At 43.2% G+C, this 19,229-nt stretch overlaps 1 protein-coding gene across 1 annotated transcript in view; it reads right to left on the bottom strand.

Annotated features, from left to right (window-relative positions):
• Positions 1–19,229, bottom strand: part of SORCS3 (sortilin related VPS10 domain containing receptor 3) — a gene marked incomplete at both ends in the record, with an annotated part of 623,015 nt that overhangs the window by 353,281 nt on the left and 250,505 nt on the right. The window contains one exon of the mRNA XM_080694612.1: positions 6,058–6,157. Coding sequence (XP_080550738.1) covers positions 6,058–6,157 — 100 coding nt within the window. The remainder of the gene's footprint in view (positions 1–6,057; positions 6,158–19,229) is intronic.

The following is a 19,229-nucleotide window of genomic DNA, read 5'->3' as shown; positions in this document are numbered from 1 at the left end:
TCTTGTTTAGAGTTTTCCTGAGGTATTAAAAAGAGCTCGGGGATGTGCTGCTATGTCTATGCAATCCCCAGCACCGACCATACACACACAGCGCCTCTCCAACAGCATGGAAGAGGCGGCATGCTCATTGGAGAAATCTGACTGGTGATTCCCACTGTATTTCTGCAGGGTAGCCTGGAAGTAATTATCTTTCTCACTGGTAAATCAATTAGGAATGTAGGAGCTGACACTCCCCTCCTCCTCTGAGAAATTTCTAATCCTCAAACACTAATAAGCAGAAAACCCCAGGCCACAGTTTCCCACTAACAGTGTGATGACTGCAATTCACCTGGTCTTTGTACCTGTGGCAGTGGCAGCCAACACCTGTGGTCAGAGAGCAGCGAATAAGGATCCCTGGGCCCCTATTTTACAAGAAGCAAGTGAGCCACCTGTTGGGCCTCAGTTTTCTTTCCTGTTGATGGGGATAAAGCTATCATATTTTAGAGACTAACAGTGAAAAATATAGCTTAGCAATGGACATAGACTCATGCTTGAGACTTACTAGGGGCTCAAATAAGAAGGAATCATTAATCAGACTTATGTGCTCCATAGGTGCACGTGCACGTGCACGCACACACACACACACACACACACACACACACACACAAGCAACACATTTTTTACTTTGCAGTAATTTGGTCACATCCCTTCACAGTCAGTCCCGTGCTTTCTCTCTACCACTTCCAACACATTGTTTTCAAAGCTGCAGGTGGCAGCTGCTTTTGAGCCAGAGCAATTAGACCACAACATGCCTGCATTTCCCTGTCCACTCATAGATTCCTTCTCAAATGGACTCACCTATTGGGGTAAAGGCCCTCTTTGGTGGAGCACACAGCCTTTGGCCTGATTGTACAATGCACAGCTCTGGTAAACAGACTTGACCTTGCACTTGCTATTCTGCATGGGCCCGAGGACAGGACTCAACTGACAGTAATGAATTCTTTGGGCCCAGGAATGTTTATCTCCTACAAGGGAAAGCTGTAAGCTGCAATTCACCAGTCTTCATTATAACAGAGCCCCTGCTCTATGAGGAAAACCCTGCACGCTCCTGCTTCCAGACTAATACACGGCTCTTCATCTCCCAAGTGCCAGGCTCAGAAATACTGAGCAGCACTGGGCTCCCTTATCAATGCTGGGCTTAAACCCAGGTGATGAGCTAATTGGCCAGTGGACAGAGAAAGGCAAAACTCCAGGGTTGCAGAATTCATATCAAAGTCAAGGTCATTGAAATAATGCTAATGCAACCATACCATAGGGTGATATAAAACAACTTCAAAGGGAGATGGCCCAAGTACTTCGTAGCAACACTCTCATCTAGAATTAAGATAAGATGATGACACTCTGCTCATGGTCTTTGAGAAAGGCCAGGCGTGGTGGCACACACTTGTAATCCCCGCACTTGGGAGGCAGAGACAGGAGGATAGCGCAGGTTCGAAGCCAGCCTCGCTGGTTTAAGAGACCTTGTTTCCAAATAAAAATATATTTTAAAAAATAGGTGTCTGGGAGTGTAACCCAGAGGCAGAAGGGTTTCCAGGAACCCCAGTACCACGAAAAAAAAAAATACTGAGTCCAAATCCCAACTTCCTCAAGAAAGCCCAGCATTGCCCAATGCATCCTGACTTTTTTGTCCCCAAAATAAACCCACTGGGGAGATCCATCATTTATGATTATATAGCCTTGAGGGAATTTGTTTCCTTATCTTGCCTAATTTATAAAGTGGCTGAGAGGATTAGAAAACAATGTAGATAAAGCTCCTGAGAAGGTGTTTAGTAGGTAGGTGCTCGGTTATTGCTAAGATTATTCCTGGCAGAAAGAAACTATACACATGTAAACACTTCTGTTTCCTACCTAATAGCTTATTAACTATCTGTATTTGGAGATTTTGTGTTGTCAAAAAAAGTGTTTAAAAAAGTCAACAGTTAGCTTTGGGAGCAACTATATAAATACAAGCACAATTTACTGTTTTGCCAGGGGCAACAGATCTCATCTGATGTATTCATAGCCTCCAAGGAAAGCAGGAGCCATCTGTTAAATAAATAACTCATTAGGTAAAAAGCATTTGCTTCCACAAGATTAACTGAAAAATCTGCTGGAGCCCACCACCATTAGCTGGCTGATGAACACAGGGAGCTAAAGATAATTTGGGTACTGTGAGAATCAAAGGAATCTTGCTTCATGCAAGCTGAGAAGAGAAAACAAGTGACCACAGGTTTAAACCTCCAAATTATACATATACAATGGGGAAACTTAAAAACTGTTGTACTACAAGGTCATAATGAGGTAAAGTTCTCCATTAATAAATAAATAAGGGTGTTTTCATTTATGTCAATCTGGCATTTTGCCTAAGTATCTGAAGAAAGTAGATTTCTATTAAACTGCACATCCCAGTTAAAAAAGTTACCATGTACAATATATGTGTGTCATTCATACCCAAAGGCTCCGAATATAGTCTAAGTCACTTAAATAATGAAAAGGAATCTAATTTCTTCTTTCCTCAAATGATTCAGAAAGTATCTCATATTCATACAAGATCCTCATGGACATTAACTTATGTTGCTCTTTTTTGAAAAATAATAAATCCATGGCATCAGCCTATCATTTTCTTTCTCCCATGTGAGTGGGGGTGGGGGGGGGGGACATGCTTTTAACTATCTGGGCAACAGTGCCTTGTAGGTGGTAGTTTACTTTAGTGATACTGCTCAGATTACAAATAGACCTAACTTCTTTTTAGTGAGCAATAATTCCTATGAGAAATTGCTCCAGAGAGCCCATGGCCTGGTCATTCCCCCTACGAATGACAAATGGGGATACATTTCTAGGCGGGTATCTCCAAGCCCCAGTTCTATGTTCCTTCCAACCCACAACACCTGCCTTAATCTGACCTTCCTTTCCCTTACTTCTAAGAACTGCCAAGTTGTGCTAAGGAGAGTCCATAGCCAGGAGCAGCAAAAAAAAAAAAAAAAAAAAAAAAAAAAAGGAGAAAGACTAAAAGAGACATAAGTAGGATGATTTTCAACCATTAGCATCCAGGGGAGATGAAGACCAAAGTGGATGTGAACAGGTGCAACCATACATATACCACCAAGAAATATCCTTGCAAAGATGGCTGGTCTGTTATCTAAATGAAAATGTAACTGATTCTATTGTGGTCCAGAAAGGGTTCAGAGATCCATGCTACTGGGCATCCTTCATGTGCCAAACACCCAGATCCTGCTCCTCTAGAACATGCACCTGCTCACTGTGATTCCATCCCAAGTTGCTCATGAGGGCGTGGGAGAAAGAGTAAGCTGGGAGTCATAAGAACAGTCCTCTGTGATACTCAGCTTTCTTCCTAATAAAGGGAGAAATGGGGGAGGAAAAACTGATTCAAATGATTACTGATTGAACTCAGTTAACTTCTGTCATGTGTCCATTATGGTTCCAGCACCAACGGTTCTAGATCATAAAGCAATTTTGAACCCCTGAGCTATGACTATGAGGAAGAAGATGCAGAGGATGGGCTGATGCAAGCAACTGTGAACTGAAAGGAGTTCTGGGTTTGGATCCAGGTTCCTTTCCTAGCTGGCCATGTGGGGTTTTTTGGCTTCAATTTTCTCATCTATAAAATGATGTTGTTATTACAGATGAGTGATTTTTTTTTTTTTGCAGTACTAAGGATGGAACCCAGGGGCATTCTACCTCCGAGCTACATTCAAAGCCCTATTTTTTATTCTTTATTTCGAAACAGGGTCTCACTGAGTTGCAAAGGACATCAGTAAGTAGCTGAGGCTCTCCATGGACCGTGACCCTCCTGTCTCAGCCTCTCAAATGCTGGGATTAAAAGTGTGTGCCACCACACCCTGCATGAGTGATTCTTAATTGAGACTCTGAACATTTTTAGTCCATGGGTGGGGTTTATGGTGCTCACAAATTCCTTGAAATTCATGAAAACTTTCTGTGACAGAGGAAAGTTTCTAAACAGGAGGACTAGAACTTTAGGCAAATTTGCTAAATGATTACAGTTCCTAAATTGTTAATAACCACTGGAATAGATAAATGCATGATTTCCTCCAGCTCTAAGAGTCAATAATTCAAAATATAACATGAAAAATGTAAACATGATACCCATTTGGGACACAGCAAACAAATTACTCAGTTCAACCCAGTAACAGGTGTCTAAGCAGTCACCTGATTATCAAGGCTTTGATGCTTGACAGGTGAGTAGAGTCTAGGGGCCTAGACACTCCTGGAGCTGACTAGACTTTTGAACTATCAATCACCAATCACCAATGCTGAGCCAGGAGCCAGCTTCCACCCCCTTCTGGGGGAATTTAGGGTATGGAGAACAAAGTAAGAAGAGATGGGCTGGCCGGGCGTGGTGGCTCACGCTTGTAATCCCTGCATTCGGGAGGCAGAGACCAGAGGATCCTGGTTCGTGGAAAGTCTCAGATACTTTGTGAGACCCTCTGCAACTTAGTGAGACCCTGTTTCAAAAATAAAGAATAAAAAATAGGGCAGGGGGTGTAGCTCGGAGGTCAAATGCCCCTGGGTTCCATCCCCAGACCCCTCCCTCCCCCCAAAAGAGATGTGCTATATGTTGTAATGCTAAGGGTCTGAGTTAAAACTGCTCCACATTGAGCAGCATAAACAATCATTCTAGGCCTTAGCTCGGACTCCACCATGCCTGAATCATGGATAATGCTCATCTACACAGTGGGTGGAAGCTCATTTCTTATTTTACCTGGGTGAAGGAAGGGTTTATAAAACTACTGCAGAATGAAAATTGAACTGCAAGAGGAAAGCTTGGAGGGGTAATTTTTGAGCTTTTAAGAAATATTGAAATGGTTGTTTATTTATTTTCATCCTGAAGATTAACTCCAGGAGCATTCTACCTCCAAGCTACACCCCAGCCCACTTTTTATTCTTTATTTTGAAACAGGGTCTCACTAAGTTGCAGAGGGCCTCACTAAGTAGCTGAGGCTGGCTATGAACCTTTGATCCTCCTGTCTCAGCTTCCCAAATAATGGGATTATAAGCGTGCATCATATTTCCTGGATTTTTTTTTTAATTTTGAAACAAGGTCTCACTAGATTCCTGAGCAACTTTCTTAGTTGCTAAGGCTAGTCTTAAACCTGGGAACCTTTTGTCTCAGCCTCTCAAGTACTAGGATTACAGGTGTGCACTACCCCACCTGGCTGAAATGGCTTTTTAAATGGTAATTTTGGTGCAGGTCTGCCTAAATGTCTACACAGTACAGCTTTCTTAGTTGGGGAATGATCATGTTTCTTCAAATCCAATATACTGTACAGTATTTATATTCTAACACCATCTGCTGTTCTATGGAATACAGAAATCCTCCTCCCAGGAGGTCTCTCTACCCAAGGCCTGACCTTATATGATATTACCCTGCCTGCTTGTTGAGAGGAAAGACAGAGATGCAGAGGACCCAGAGAGCCAGCACTTCCCTCTGCTTCAGAAGCATCTCAGGATCAAGTTGAAGATCCAAGAACCGTCTCTCTTTCCTCTGGTAGAAAACAGCTCCCTGTGGATGCAGCAGTCTCCAAAACCAACCTAGCCCAGAGGAGACTGTGCAAAGACTCAACTCTGGAGTCAAGCAGACCCACGCTCAGATCCTAGTCCTGCTACTTACACTGTCTCACTCAAGCTAGAGTGTTACTGAATCTCTCACATCATATGTGCTACCTTTAAAGTGGGACAGTGGGACAAGAATAGTTTCCACCCACAGATGCCTTGTGAGCACCAATGAGGTGAGACCTGTGCAACACCTGACAAGGTCCCTGGCACAGAGAAACTCTTTACGTGGCCGTACAATTTCACTAGTGGCTTTGCTGCTGCTGTTGCTATCATTATTATCATTTCTATTGAGCCTGTTGACAGAATTAGTGTGTATAAGTCCTTGTCACATAAACAAGGCACTAGGTAAGTGATTTCACAACTACGGGGCTTTTTCTTAGCTCCTGGCCCTAAGCAGCCCTGCTGCCCAGCAGGCGTGCTCAGGACCTACTGACTCGCCCTTACCTTCCTTTTGTTGGTGGGATTGACGTAGAGGTAACTGAGGACAGTCTTTAAACCCACTTTGTCGTTCAGCTTTTCATAGGTGGTACCATAATCTGTTGACCTGCAGTAAGAGAAAGAAAAGAAAGGGAGAGATTGTTTTACCAAATGGGGGGTTGTGTTTAAAGGGAAGCTAGACTTTCCCCTGACCTGTATCTTCGTTCCCAAATCACATGAGTGCTTAAAAGTGTTCTTCCGAAATAAAAAGCCCCATTAATTTGAGAAGAGCAATTAGACTAATGCATGCGCGTACTACCCAAGCTTGCTCCCCTTTGCTCCCGGCCTTTCTCAGAGACCTACTTTTTGGTCCTTTGTGAAGTTGTGGAGTGAAAGGAGCTGCTGGAGACTGCCTGCCTCCCACGCAGCTCACTGTGTGGCTCTCTGTGGGGTGCTGGACAGGAGCAGAAATTCTCTCCAACCGGTCCTCTCTCTCAGAGCCGTGGGTGGAGGCCATAGAACAAGATGCCAGACTGTCTCTGATGTCAGTAGGGTGCAACCAACTTCACACCCTTCCACTGATCCTGAACCAAAGGGCACCTCCCAAGGCAGGAAGTGCTCAAGATTTGTAGGGTCCAGTGGCCAAATAAGGCCACACATGGCAGAAGGTCTGATACTTTAGACCTTTAGAGGCAATGTTATTGCAAGTTGAGAAGCCAATGCTGCACAACTGCTTCCAATGATTTTTCATTCAAATTATTCTGCTGGCCACCTTCTCCTTTTTTGAGCCTAATTTTCCAAGACCCACCTTATTGCTGAAACTACAAGTAATGGCTTTAAGAACAAAGGCGGGCCAACCTCTCAATCACTTCCTTTCTCCCTGTCCTTCCATGATAGAGGAGAAAAGAAGGTGTCAAATAGTGGGATTCCAGTAGCCAGCCTCCCTGCCACACTGTCTGCCTGGCCCCAACTCCACCATATAATCCTTTATCAGACCACCAGAATCACCAGATTCTTACCACCTCTTTATTATCACCCTCCTTGGCTCAACTTGAGAAACTTCTCCAGTTTCTACATGGTCGGCTGACATTGTGAGCATCTGCCTTCTGCCTTAGCCTCAGTTCCAGACCCTGGCTCTGGCCTTCCCCTTGACTTTGGCATCCTGATGCTCTAATAACCACTTGCCTTTCTGTTGAGCATTTAGCCACTTTCAAACTTTAATCTGGTCCTTCTTTGGTCCATAGCCTAATTTGAGAAGCCTGGAAGCAGAACTATGTGTTGACTTTCAAGGGTTCTCTCCACCCCTATTCAACCTGGCCAATTTCTGTCTTCAGGCCCAGCTTAACTGCCTGCCCTCACCTCATCTGTGAAGGCTTTACCTCTTCTCATACCACTCCCTCTTCTATACCAAAATGCGTTTCCCCCACCCTTCTACACCTAAGGTGTACCATACACCATATGTGCCTCTTCTAAATAACTTTTTGAAAGGATCATGATTATTTCCTTTATATTCTGTTTTGCCAACCACAAGGTAAACTCCTCAAGTGCAGGGAACTTCACAGAATACCAGGATAAGAAAGAAAAATATAAACTTGGGTGGAGCCAAACCATTTCATTCCTAATCTACAGCTCTCTGGTTGTAGAACCTTGTTCAAGTTACTTAACCTGTTGGAGCCTCAGGTTTCTGGCCTAAAGAATGAAAATAATTTAATCTCACAATGTATTTATGAGGCTGTAAAAATATAACACACAGAAAATCTCCCAACGAGATGCAGATAGACTGAAATGTTGAAAAAAGGCAAGTACAAATTAAATGTATTTGTTCACTTCTCCTTTCCCGAGAAGTTACAGAACAAGTCTTATATATTGTGCAAACTTACTGAGTGAAACATCAGTATTCCAAATCCCTCCCTAGGCTACTGGCTCCTCGTGGGCATCAGTGGTGCTAACTTTAATAGTCAGTCCCCCAGAAGCTGACTTCTCACGCGGTCTCCCGCCCACCTCAGGCGCAGAGCTCTGGGAATTACTCCCAATCTTCCTCTTTTGCTTTTATCTCTCAAGAGCAGCTCAGTCTCCAAGTCTTAATGATTCTGTTTCCTAAATAACTTAGGTCCCTTGAGTCCTTTGCATTTCATGTCAATATATGGCTTTCACATACATTTTGGCAATAGTCCCCGACTTGGATGCTCTTATTCCTCCTCCCAAAACCCAACCCCATACTGATATGATACATTAAGGACCAAGCTCTGTCCACTTCCCTTTTCAGTAGTAATTAGCCACTGCCTACACACTATCACACTTCATCCCCCTTACTGGACCCATCTCCAGCTACCTTCTACTCGATTGCTCTCTCTCAAGCCTCATTCAACTTCGTAAACGTGTCCTGCATGTTCTTTGCTCTCTGCGTCTGCACCCATTGCTCCCTATTTCCTGAAGCATCCATTCCTACTAACCCTTTCTTGCCCCTTCTTGCCTCTCTAGCTTTCAACATCTGACTCTAGGAACAGCATCCCTCTTTGAATTTTTCAACCGGGGGCTTAGTCACAATGGCCTTGGTGTTTTCATCCCAACTTTGCACATAATTCGATGTTAGCGCTTTTCCTATTGCTTTAGCTAAACTCTTTACTCTGTGATTTCTTCCTTTACTAACTAAATGCCTAGAAGCATTTCCTCCAAAATTCCCAGTGCCGCATCATGCTTGGTACAAAGAAAGTGCTGAATGAATTGGTGTGTATGTGTGTACTGTTTTACCTCACCTTTACTTATAAAAGTGAATGGATGAATTAACTTTCAGCACATACAAGTTCCTAACCAACTACTAATGTTAGTGGTTAACACAGAGGCACACATGAAACTCTGGATGCAGCAGGGTTTGTGCAGAATGGTACTGTCCAGCAGTATCTAATGCTGAGGAAGGATTTGTGAGCCACACATACAAAACTCTGGGTTAAATGACCACTCAACCCATCACCCTGGGCCATGTGCTCCCCTGAGCAGTGCAAGAGACTGTCAATGGGTGTTTTATTAATTCAAATAAAACCTTTTATAGAATAAATTATTTCTCAATTCTACATTATTTAAGACTTGAAGGCAGCACGGTGTGGGAAAGGAACTCTGAACTGATTCTGAAATGTACTCATAGTGTCTCACCCTGAACAAGCCACGTCTCTAAGCTTGCAGAAGTAAAAAACATTCTGATGCTTGTTAAAATGGCAAAGCACACTTTATTCAAAAGGACACTGAAATCAGGCATGGTGGCGTACGCTTGAAAGGCTTGGGAGGCTGAGACAGAAGGAGTGCAGGTTTGGAGCCAGCCTTAGCTACTTAGTGAGGTCCTCTGAAACTTAGACTGTTTAAAATAAAGAATTAAAAAAATAGGGCTGGGGGTGTAGCTCGGAGATAGATTGCTCTTGGGTTCAATCCCCAGGACTGCAATAAATAAATAAATAAATAAATAAATAAATACACTCTATTCAGTGTAAGAACCACTGCTATGTAATTTTGTAGTATGGGAGAGAAATCTGGCTTAACTCCAAATACAACAGGAGAAGAGGGAATTCATAGCCAAAGAACAGGGTGGCATCAGGGAGTGGAAAATCACTGAGAGGGTAATGGTTTAGTTAATAATCCTAACAGGATTCTTGTTGAATGAAGGCCAGGCAATTAGATGTTACTTTGGGTACAGTGTAGGATGAGAACTTTGACTGGATATTGGGAATAGGAAATTCAGACTAACCTGACTTAGCAGGATTATTGCTAAAATTGGGCTCTTATGAGCATGTCCAAGGTTGGAGCCTTGTTTACAAAAGCTCCGAAGAGCCTGCCCAGAATTTGGAGAAGACAATCTTTTTCAAGTCCCTTTCTCTCATTAACACAAGAAGTTGAGCTCAGATAATGTTAAGGTTCCTTCTGAACTTAAATTTTTTATCTCACCAATATAGTGCTAAAACTGTTTTCCAGCAAGGACTTTCCTCCTACTATCTATAGCAAACATCTTATAAGAGCTAAATTCTCAGGGCTCCCTGCATGACTGATGTCACAACAAACTTTCTTCCAGAATCCAAATAACCCTCATCAAAGGAAGTGTGCTTAGCACCACACATACTCTCTCTTCTGCACACTGCACGACAGATTCCCACTGACTTTGCTATTTTCCAAAAGTGGCTGCTGAGAGTAGGGACTTCCCAACAAAGGATGCTCTCTACGCCCCAGCTTTCTCCAGGCCTCCGGCAGTTTCTGCTCATTCAGTCTGACAGAAGCAAACCCACTTGTGGAAGATGCCTCAAGGAGCCAGTGAGCCTGTGGAATCAAAGGTGCCCTTGACTCTGTCCTTTCCAGCATGGACGCCACACACCGCCTTGACCACAGCATTCTGTGAGCTGGCTTGGCCTGAGGTGACGGGCAGATGGCAGACAGGTGTCAGCCTCCTTGCTGGAGACAGATGTGCCCGCAGAATGCACTCTGACAAGGAAGCAAACCATCCTCTACCTTTGAGATCCAGACATCTGCCAAGGGAAGAGGTCACTTAGAGGAAAGAGGCTCATCTATACTCCTGTAAAGCTAGCCTTCCAAATCTTGACATTAAGTCCCTAAGACTGAAATGCTTATCATGCTGAAACCATCACGCACAAGCACTGAGCACCCTGCATGAGCCGGGCACAGGGCCATGTTTTGCTGTGAATTGCTCAGTGCATAAGGCTAACCCGGAAGGCAACACGTGGGCTGTGCACAGCCGTGGGGCTCTGGCTTGGCCCAGGTTCCTCCATCTCTGCCCCAATGCTCTGTGTATGCAATGCATGTGCAAGTGTGTGTCCTGTTCTCTTGTTCTTTCTACATTTTATGCATTATTTCCAGTCCATAGAAAAGTACAAGTTAACAATCGTATGGCAACCACTATAGTTAACAATGTTGTGTGTTCATAAGAAACAAATGACCCTTTGAGTGCTTTTACATTTTCACAAATGCTATCACAGCCAGGAGTGGAGGTGCATGCCTGTGATCTTAGTATGTGGCAGGCTGAGACAGGAGGAATGCAGGTTTGGGGCCAGCCTCAGTGATTCAGCAAGGCCCTCAACAACTTAGAGAGAACGTGTTTCAAACTAAATAATTACAAAAGGGGATGGGTGTGGTGCTCAGAGGTAAAATGCCTCTGAGTTTGATTCCCAGTACCAAGAGCTAAAACCATAAATGCTATATATAGGATATATGCATTGTAGTGCATGTATTTTACCTAACATCAGTTTCAGAGATATATTCATGTTAACCCAACTAACCATAATTCATTCATTTTTATTGCTATACAGCACTGCAGCTTACAAATAAATCACTGTCTATTTTGTCCATTTGACTGCTTCTTTTTTCCTTTCTCTTTTAAAATTTGCCATTATAAACAATATTGTAATGAACAGTCCTACGCGTGGCTTCCTATGCATTTGTGAAAATAATATTTTTTTTCCCAGGAGACATCTTCCCTTGGAATCACACTGTCATAGTCTACCTGTATCTTCTGCCTCGCTGGTTACTGATATTTTCTCCTAGAAGGCTGTGCCTCTGAGGAAACACTGCTGCCCAACCCCTCTACCTGCCCAGGGGCCTGTGCATGGTCTGGCTGATCACTCACACTTCTCTCCAAATACCTGGCACACCCACATTCTCTCTACCTTCTCAGAGGTACCCTGGGATATTCCAGGATGCTGACTTGCATCCTGGGCCCTGGACTCATCCTGACACTTAGTGTGCACCAACAGGCCATACTCCTGGTTTCTCCCCAAGGCCCATGCTCCCAGTGACAATATCAGGAGTTGAGGTGTGAGCATGTGTACTCTTTATTCACCCAGCAAGATCCCACTCCATTCATGAGAACATGAGGAAGAGGCTGGTAGCAGTTAGCATTGGGTTTACTATCATATAAGTAAAAGAAAAGGAAAGCCAAAAAAAATTTCTGCCACTGCAACCCAGTCAACCTCCTGATAGAACTGAGCTATAGCCCAACACCTGGCTCCCAAAGCTATATTCCTGCCAGAGGTGAGAAGGTTCTGGAAGCTTCTCTGCCAGTTCTCAGGGGGCTGCCAGATGTTCTCTAGCAGGATGGCATGCGGCTCTCCGGACCCCACCATGACCCTGCCCCAGGCTTACACCTGAGCTCGTAGGTGCCTTTCTCTTTCCCTCTTCTCCTCATGCCCCTTGAGCTCTGGAAAACTAAGGTGTGTTTACTCCTCGAGTCTCTTATCCACCTCTCTTCTCAGTGAGCTTCCTTCTGTGTGATGGAATATAAAATTAACAAGTGACCACAGCTGTGAACGTAAGCTTTTTCTCTTCATGTTAGAAAGTTTTGTGGCATTCTGCTCCGTGTGTGTGTGTGTGTGTGTGTGTGTGTGTGTGGTACTAGGGATGGAACCCAGAGGCATTCTATCTCTGAGCTATACCCCCAAGCCTATTTTTTATTCTTTATTTTGAAACATGGCTTCACTGAGTTGTAAAGGGCCTCACTAAGTAGCTGGGTCTGTCTGCACTGTGATCCTCCCGTCTCAGACTCCCAAATTCTGGGATTACAAGCGTGCACCACCACACCCGGCTTCGTTCTGCTCATTTTTTTATCAAATAGTTATTAACTATGGCAACTGCCATGTGCCAAGCCTCCCTTCCTGGCCATTTACCAGTAGATCTGGCTTGGGTTGGCAAGGTTTCTTCTGCAAAAGAACCAGATAGTAACCATTTTAGGTTTGGAGAACCTCTGCCACAACTACAATGGCCCCTAATTTATGATGGTTTGGATCATTATATTTTTTACAAGGGTGTGAAAGAGATAGCTACATTCAGGAGAAACTGTACTTGGATTTAGGAATTTTGACCTTTTCCCAGCTGGTGGTATTGATTCCAGGAGAGAACTTCCAGGAGACACTAAGCTGCGGTTCTAGTCAGCACGCTATCACAAGAGGACACAATCACAGTGTTGCCAGTGTGTTTTGGATACTGGATTTCTGTTTTCACAACTACTGTGTCTAGAAAATGCCCACCTGTGTCTCCCGCATCTGGTATATTCAATGCATTGTCGACTTTCGCTATTTCAACCTAATCATAGGACATGACCCCATGGCGAGTGGAAGAGCTTCTGCACTCACTAAGCTCTGTCTCCTGGCTCAAAACAAGGGTGTGCCTATGCTACCGCTATGGGAGGCTGGATTTGCAGAAGCAGGAGGTGTGTGATTTGGCAGCCCCTGCTCTCCCTGACTGCAGAGTCAGCCCCACCTGCATGCAGCCAAAGCCAGGCTCTCGCCCTGCCTTCGTCTCTAAGACAACGTCCCAAGATTCCTGCCAGGGTCTCGGATGCCCCCGCTCATCCTTCACTGCCTGGCTGCCATGTCCGGTCAAATGCCTCTTCCGCTTGGGTACAAGGCTGCCATGGTCCACTCCTCCCCCTCCCAAACCCTGTTCTTTTATGTTGGAAATCGTCCAGACTTTCTCCTTTCCGACTTCCATCTCCAGTACTGATTTTATGGCAAAGGCTTTCCCTACCACTCTAACTCACACCTTCTTCTGCATTTATATCAACAAGCGCCTAGGAGTTCCCTATTTATCTCTGAATACGTGTGAATGTGTTTGCTCTTTTCAGCAGTCGCTAAAGGTTCCTTAAAAGAGAAATAAGAGATGAAATGTTGTTTTAATCTCTGAAAGTGCAGAGCACAGCTCTAGGTAGAGAAACAAGATTGGAATAGTACAAAAACAAGCGGACTCAGAGCCACAATTAGTGGTGTGAAATCTGCACATCTCTGAACCTCAACTCAGACATCAGAGTTGCCCTGCAGTGTCAACCGAAAGAAGACATATGTGTCTTCTTTCTTTAGCCCAGCATCTAAAAAAAAATCCCTGTTCCATAAATGCCTGTGGCTGCCATTTTTATAACTACTTTAGACCATTTTATGCTTAAAAGGTTTTCTTTTTTCTATTCACGAGGGTTTTCTTTTTCTTGATCTGTGATCGTTAGTTTTAGTAGGGAGTTAGGAACACGGGTGCCAAATAAATCATTAGACAATTGCCGGCCACTGTTTCCAATTGTGAGCATGAGAGTGTAATATGATCCAGCTCTTGGGAATCAACAGATAGAATCATGCTTCAAAGTGCCAGGCCCTAAGACGCACACACTAGCCACTCCCCTGCGTGCATGACATTGATGAACACCAAGGAGAGCCAGAACTCAAAGCCCACAGCAGTGAGGGGCTCCAGCGTGTGGTGAACCAGAGCCCACTCCAAGGTCAGGGCCACAGTGTCCACAGAACATCTCCAGACCAATGGTGCCCAGAGGACCCTTGAGATGGAAAACCAGGATGCTCCCCTCTGGCCTGCTCTCTGCTCTTTTGAGGCCAGTGTCCAAAGCCACATTTAAGTACATCTTTGCAATGGCAGAAGCCCAGCCTGACCACAAATAACCAGCCAGATAACTAATTCCAGACCTCAGGCCAGGATCAAGCAATTTAAATAGCTTCATTCTCCAAGTTGACATTGGTCTCACCCGCTGCTTCAGTAACGACAGGCAGGGGGAGGCCAAGAGAGAAGTTCACACAGCTCCCAGTGACCTCCCCTCTGTGTACAACTCTGCATTATCTAGTCTCACAAAGAGCAGCACAATAATACAAGATAATTAATTCACCTCTATTTCCTCCCACCCAGGCTACTGGAATGAGGGCCATCATTGGGCTCTCAATGCAGAACATTGAGGTTAGCTAACACTGGAGACTGGAATCAAGCAGAATTCATGGTTTACATCAGAAAAAAATGTGGACCCAACAGCAGCATCACTGGAGCTTATTTGTAATGCTGAAGTGTTTAAAACAGAAATGTGTAACCATGCAACACTCGCATTGTTTAAAAAAAATCCCAGCAGTAAAGTAATTGTTCCTGAGTAGTCACGATGCAGATCAGTAAATGAACACATCTGCAAGGGAATCCTATGATAGATAAGTATTTGTATTCAAAAAGGCAGGCCACCATAATCATAAGAGGATTCATTTCAAAGAAAGTAGATTTAGTTGCGAATCCAGCCTAAGGAACCTCAGGCTAATTGCATGAATCTTGTGTTTCATACCTGCTCAATGGGAATATAAATATTATTCCATAGGATTTTTGTGATGGTAAGAAAGACCTAATATCAGGGTGTCTGTTTCACTGTTGGTTTCTGGAAGATCATTCTCCAGCAAACATTGCCATCGCCAAAGGAGAACATTCATACATTTCTGTTCAAACAGCAGCTGCATAATAGATGCACGACCACCACATCAGGAACAAGCTACCAAAAGTCACATGGGAAGAGAGAAGAGTGTGCTACACCTAATCAGAGCTAGCCTCCAGCAGGTAGCCAACACTTACAAATTAAAGTCTAGGGAAAAATGGACTCAACTGCTTTCACCAAGTTTTCCTAAGGACAAAAATAATGAGGTTCATGCAAGAAGGTTCCAGGCAGTTTTAGCAAGGTATCTCTGTCTGGAGAATAGATGTGTACCATTTTCCTGTAAAATTTCCATACAGCTTGTGATGTGTGTGCAGTTAGGTCTGTGTGCACACATCTGAAGCCTCCAGGGTGGATGCACAGCCACCTAATGGAGGGGTGAGAACTAACAGGGAGTCTTCAGAGCATCTCCCTACCAATCCTGTGCCTCAGTCATTACTAAAGATTTTTATTCTCGGTGATGAGCAAAGTGCCTTCCAAGTAGAAGGCACTCAATACTTACATTAATTGCTTTTTTGTGTGTGTGTATGGTACTAGGGTTGGAATCCAGGGGCATTCCACCTCCATGCTACACCTCCAGCCCTACTTTTTATTCTTTATTTTGAAACAGGGTCTCACTGAGTTACAAAGGGCCTCACTACATAGCTGAGGGTGTCCATGAACCACGATCCTCCTGTCTCAGCCTCCCAAATGCTGGGATTACAAGTGTGTGCCACCACACTCTGCTTCTGCTTTATCAATTTCATAATTAATTAATTTATCAATTAATGCAAGTCTGTCCTTCCCCAGAGCATTCAGGCCGGGAGAGGAGAGAGCAGCCCTCTTTTGTAACACTCTCGTCCAGGAGGTCTCTGGTTCTCCCTGCTTCTGACTTCCCAGCTCTTAGCACATCACTCTCAGAATTGTATCTGCTCCCCAGAGACATAATCTCTTATTTTCTGCTGTTGTTTTATGCCATTGTTTAACTTCTCATCCACAAGGCTTCTTTTTACAGAGAGTAAGATTTCTGAGGTCAAGGGAGTCACCTGACTTCAGACATCTCTTCTAACCCTTCAGACAGGCCAAAGAATGCTAAGCAGGGGCCACACTCAGAGGGAGACAATGTATTCTTGGGATGGAGGTCACATTCTGACAGACTTCCACTGCCAGAGAATAACCACAACGCAGATGTTCCTCTGTGACTGCCCACTTCTATTAGAATCTTACTCACCATCCAAGGAGAAAAGAAACAAAGTTTTCCAGCACCTGACATCCTCCAAGCTAGGGAAGAAGAGGTGGAAATTCTCCAAGCTCCCCTTTGTCAGACTCTGATACCTCCGTCCCTTCTTTGTATGGGTTGGAAACCTGACATTTCATTTATCTCTTGCTTTATTTATTGTTTATTTTGTGTGTGGGGGGGGCGTACTGGGGTTCCTGGAAGCCCTTCTACCTCCAGGCTATACTCCCAGACCTATTTTTACATTTTTATTTGGAAACAGGGTCTCTTAAACCAGCGCGGGGCTGGCTTCGAACCTGCGCGATCCTCCTGTCTCTGCCTCCCAAGCACGGGGATTACAAGCGTGCGCCACCATGCCTGGCTATCTCTTGCTTTAAATGAACTACTGAATGGCTGCTATGCTCCTTGTACCAAATCAGCTACACAACATAATTTAAATAAACAACTGCTCTGTTGGACCCTACATCCTACACTACAAAGGCCCTTAGCAATGAAAAAGACCTACAAATGCATGGAAAACAATCTCTAGTTTCTTAAAGCTTCCTTTGAGAGGTTAAGTGATAAGAAAAGCAATTAGCTAAATATTGGGTTGATTGTTAAATCAGACTATTCCTTAAAACCATCACAGAGAATCTCCCCACTGAGAACAGAGGCGGTGCTCACCCCAAGCCAGGTACACAGGCTGGCTCAGTAGATGGGCTCACACAGCCTCAGATTAAAAGGGTGTTGCACCCTAAATTCTTGTTGAAAGATAAAAGTCCTGAAAATTTATAGCAGAAATATCATCAAATGTAGAGAAGAATGTGTAGTATAGACACGAGCTATAGCCACGCCATTCAGAGAAAAGCTAAAGCAATATGCCAGTGTGTTTTCTTCTAAGTCTGTATGTTTTTAAAACATTTGAGATCATTCTTTGTAAATACTTTGGGTCTTGCTTTTCCACTTAATATAATATTGTAAGCAATCCCCCGTGCTGCTTAATAGTTTTCAAAAATATCATTTTAAAAGCCTTAGTCCAGTGCATGAATGCATGCATCATAATTTACGTTAACTATCTTCTCTGGCAAGTTGGTCAATTTCTGGCCAAATTCTTACACTAAATAACTTTACTCTGCATTGTTGTATATAAATCTGTGCATGTGCCCTTTTTTTTTTTTTGTAGCACCTGGGATGGAACCCAGGGGCATTCTACCTCCGAGATACACCCCTAGCCCTATTTTATTAGTCTTTTATTTTGAAACAGGGTCTCACTGAGTTGCAAGAGGCCTCAATAAGCAGCTGAGGCTATCTGCGAATCGAGATCCTCCTGTCTCAGCCTCCCAAATGCCGGGATTACAGTTGTGTGCCACCACATCTGGCTTTGTGTGTGTCTCTATTTGTTTCCTTGAATAGATCCATGTAAGTGTAATTACTAATTAAAGGTAAAAATTATCACTAAGGTTCTTGTTCTAAACTATGAAGAAGTATTCTGATCAGTCTGCACTTCTACTAGTAATGTATGCATGTACCAGTTTTATTCTATACTTACCGACACTGGGTCTTATCATTTTCAAATTCCTGGAAATAGGTGTCTTAAGACACCAAAAGGATATATGCATAGGAGCCAGAGTGTCATAAAAATCTGTGAGAGCTTTACTATATTTTCACACTAAAATACATATATAAAATACTTTATGACTTAGCACTCCTTCATACTGTTAGAAGCTAATGAAAGTGCCAAGAGATTTACATGTTATATCTAACAATATATATCATATTAGAGATTATTTGAGAAAAGTTTATATTATTTCTGAATTTATTTTAAAATAACAATAATAATCCCATTACATGTTAACATAAGTAATGATTTTATGAAAAACTCGTGCTTCCTGAGGAAAAAACAACTCATTGAGAAAATTTGCATTGCTTTACTTTTTTGTTGTGTGTGCAAAACTATTCAATATCTGGTTTTATAAGAGACAACTAGATTCCACATCTGTTTCAGCATTTAATTGTCATAAGAACACATGTGTCATAAAGGTTCTAGAAAATTCCGCCGTATACTTATGAGAAAATGAAGAGTTTAAAAGGCACATCATATTTTATTATTATTAGAATATAGATTTTCTTCGTTAATATCCCAGAAAGAATCAAGGGGACCCCCAAGGGTTCCTGTACCACATTCTGAGAACCAATATTTTGTGCCAGACAACCTACAGGACCTAAGAGGATTTGAACTTACAAAAAGATATTTAAAAAGTCTATAGAGTTCTCACAAATCTCCCCTCACTTCAAACATTTTTTTAACTAGATCCTTCAAAGTTCAACTCCGGACTCCCATGTTCTCCCATACTTCTCATGGACCTTACCCTGCAGTGGTCTTTGCTTTCTCTGGTTTCCTCTGGCTTTTACATCACTGCAGCACAATTTGACCTATACTCTGATTTCCATAGTCTTTTGTCTCCACCAAAACTATAAGATTCTGAGGTCAGGGATCAAGACTCTGACACATACTTGGCCTCAGTAATAGATTTTTCGGAAGACGGCCACCCTAAATCAGTATGACATTCAAGTAACTAATATTTGCATAGTGTTTTATACAAAACTCTCTCTCTTGAAATATTTCATTTAATTCTCACAATGACCCATCCGACACAGGCATTTCATTTCCGTCATAAAAATTAGGAAACAAACTCAAAGAGGTCAAGTGACTGAGTAAATGACAGTGCTAGAACATGAACCAGGCCATCTGGTTTCAAATCCCACACACTTTGCTTCGTA

Source organism: Muscardinus avellanarius, assembly GCF_963383645.1.
Source record: "Muscardinus avellanarius genome assembly, chromosome: 4".
Taxonomy (NCBI): domain Eukaryota; kingdom Metazoa; phylum Chordata; class Mammalia; order Rodentia; family Gliridae; genus Muscardinus; species Muscardinus avellanarius.
This window is presented reverse-complemented; position numbering and strand designations above follow the sequence as displayed.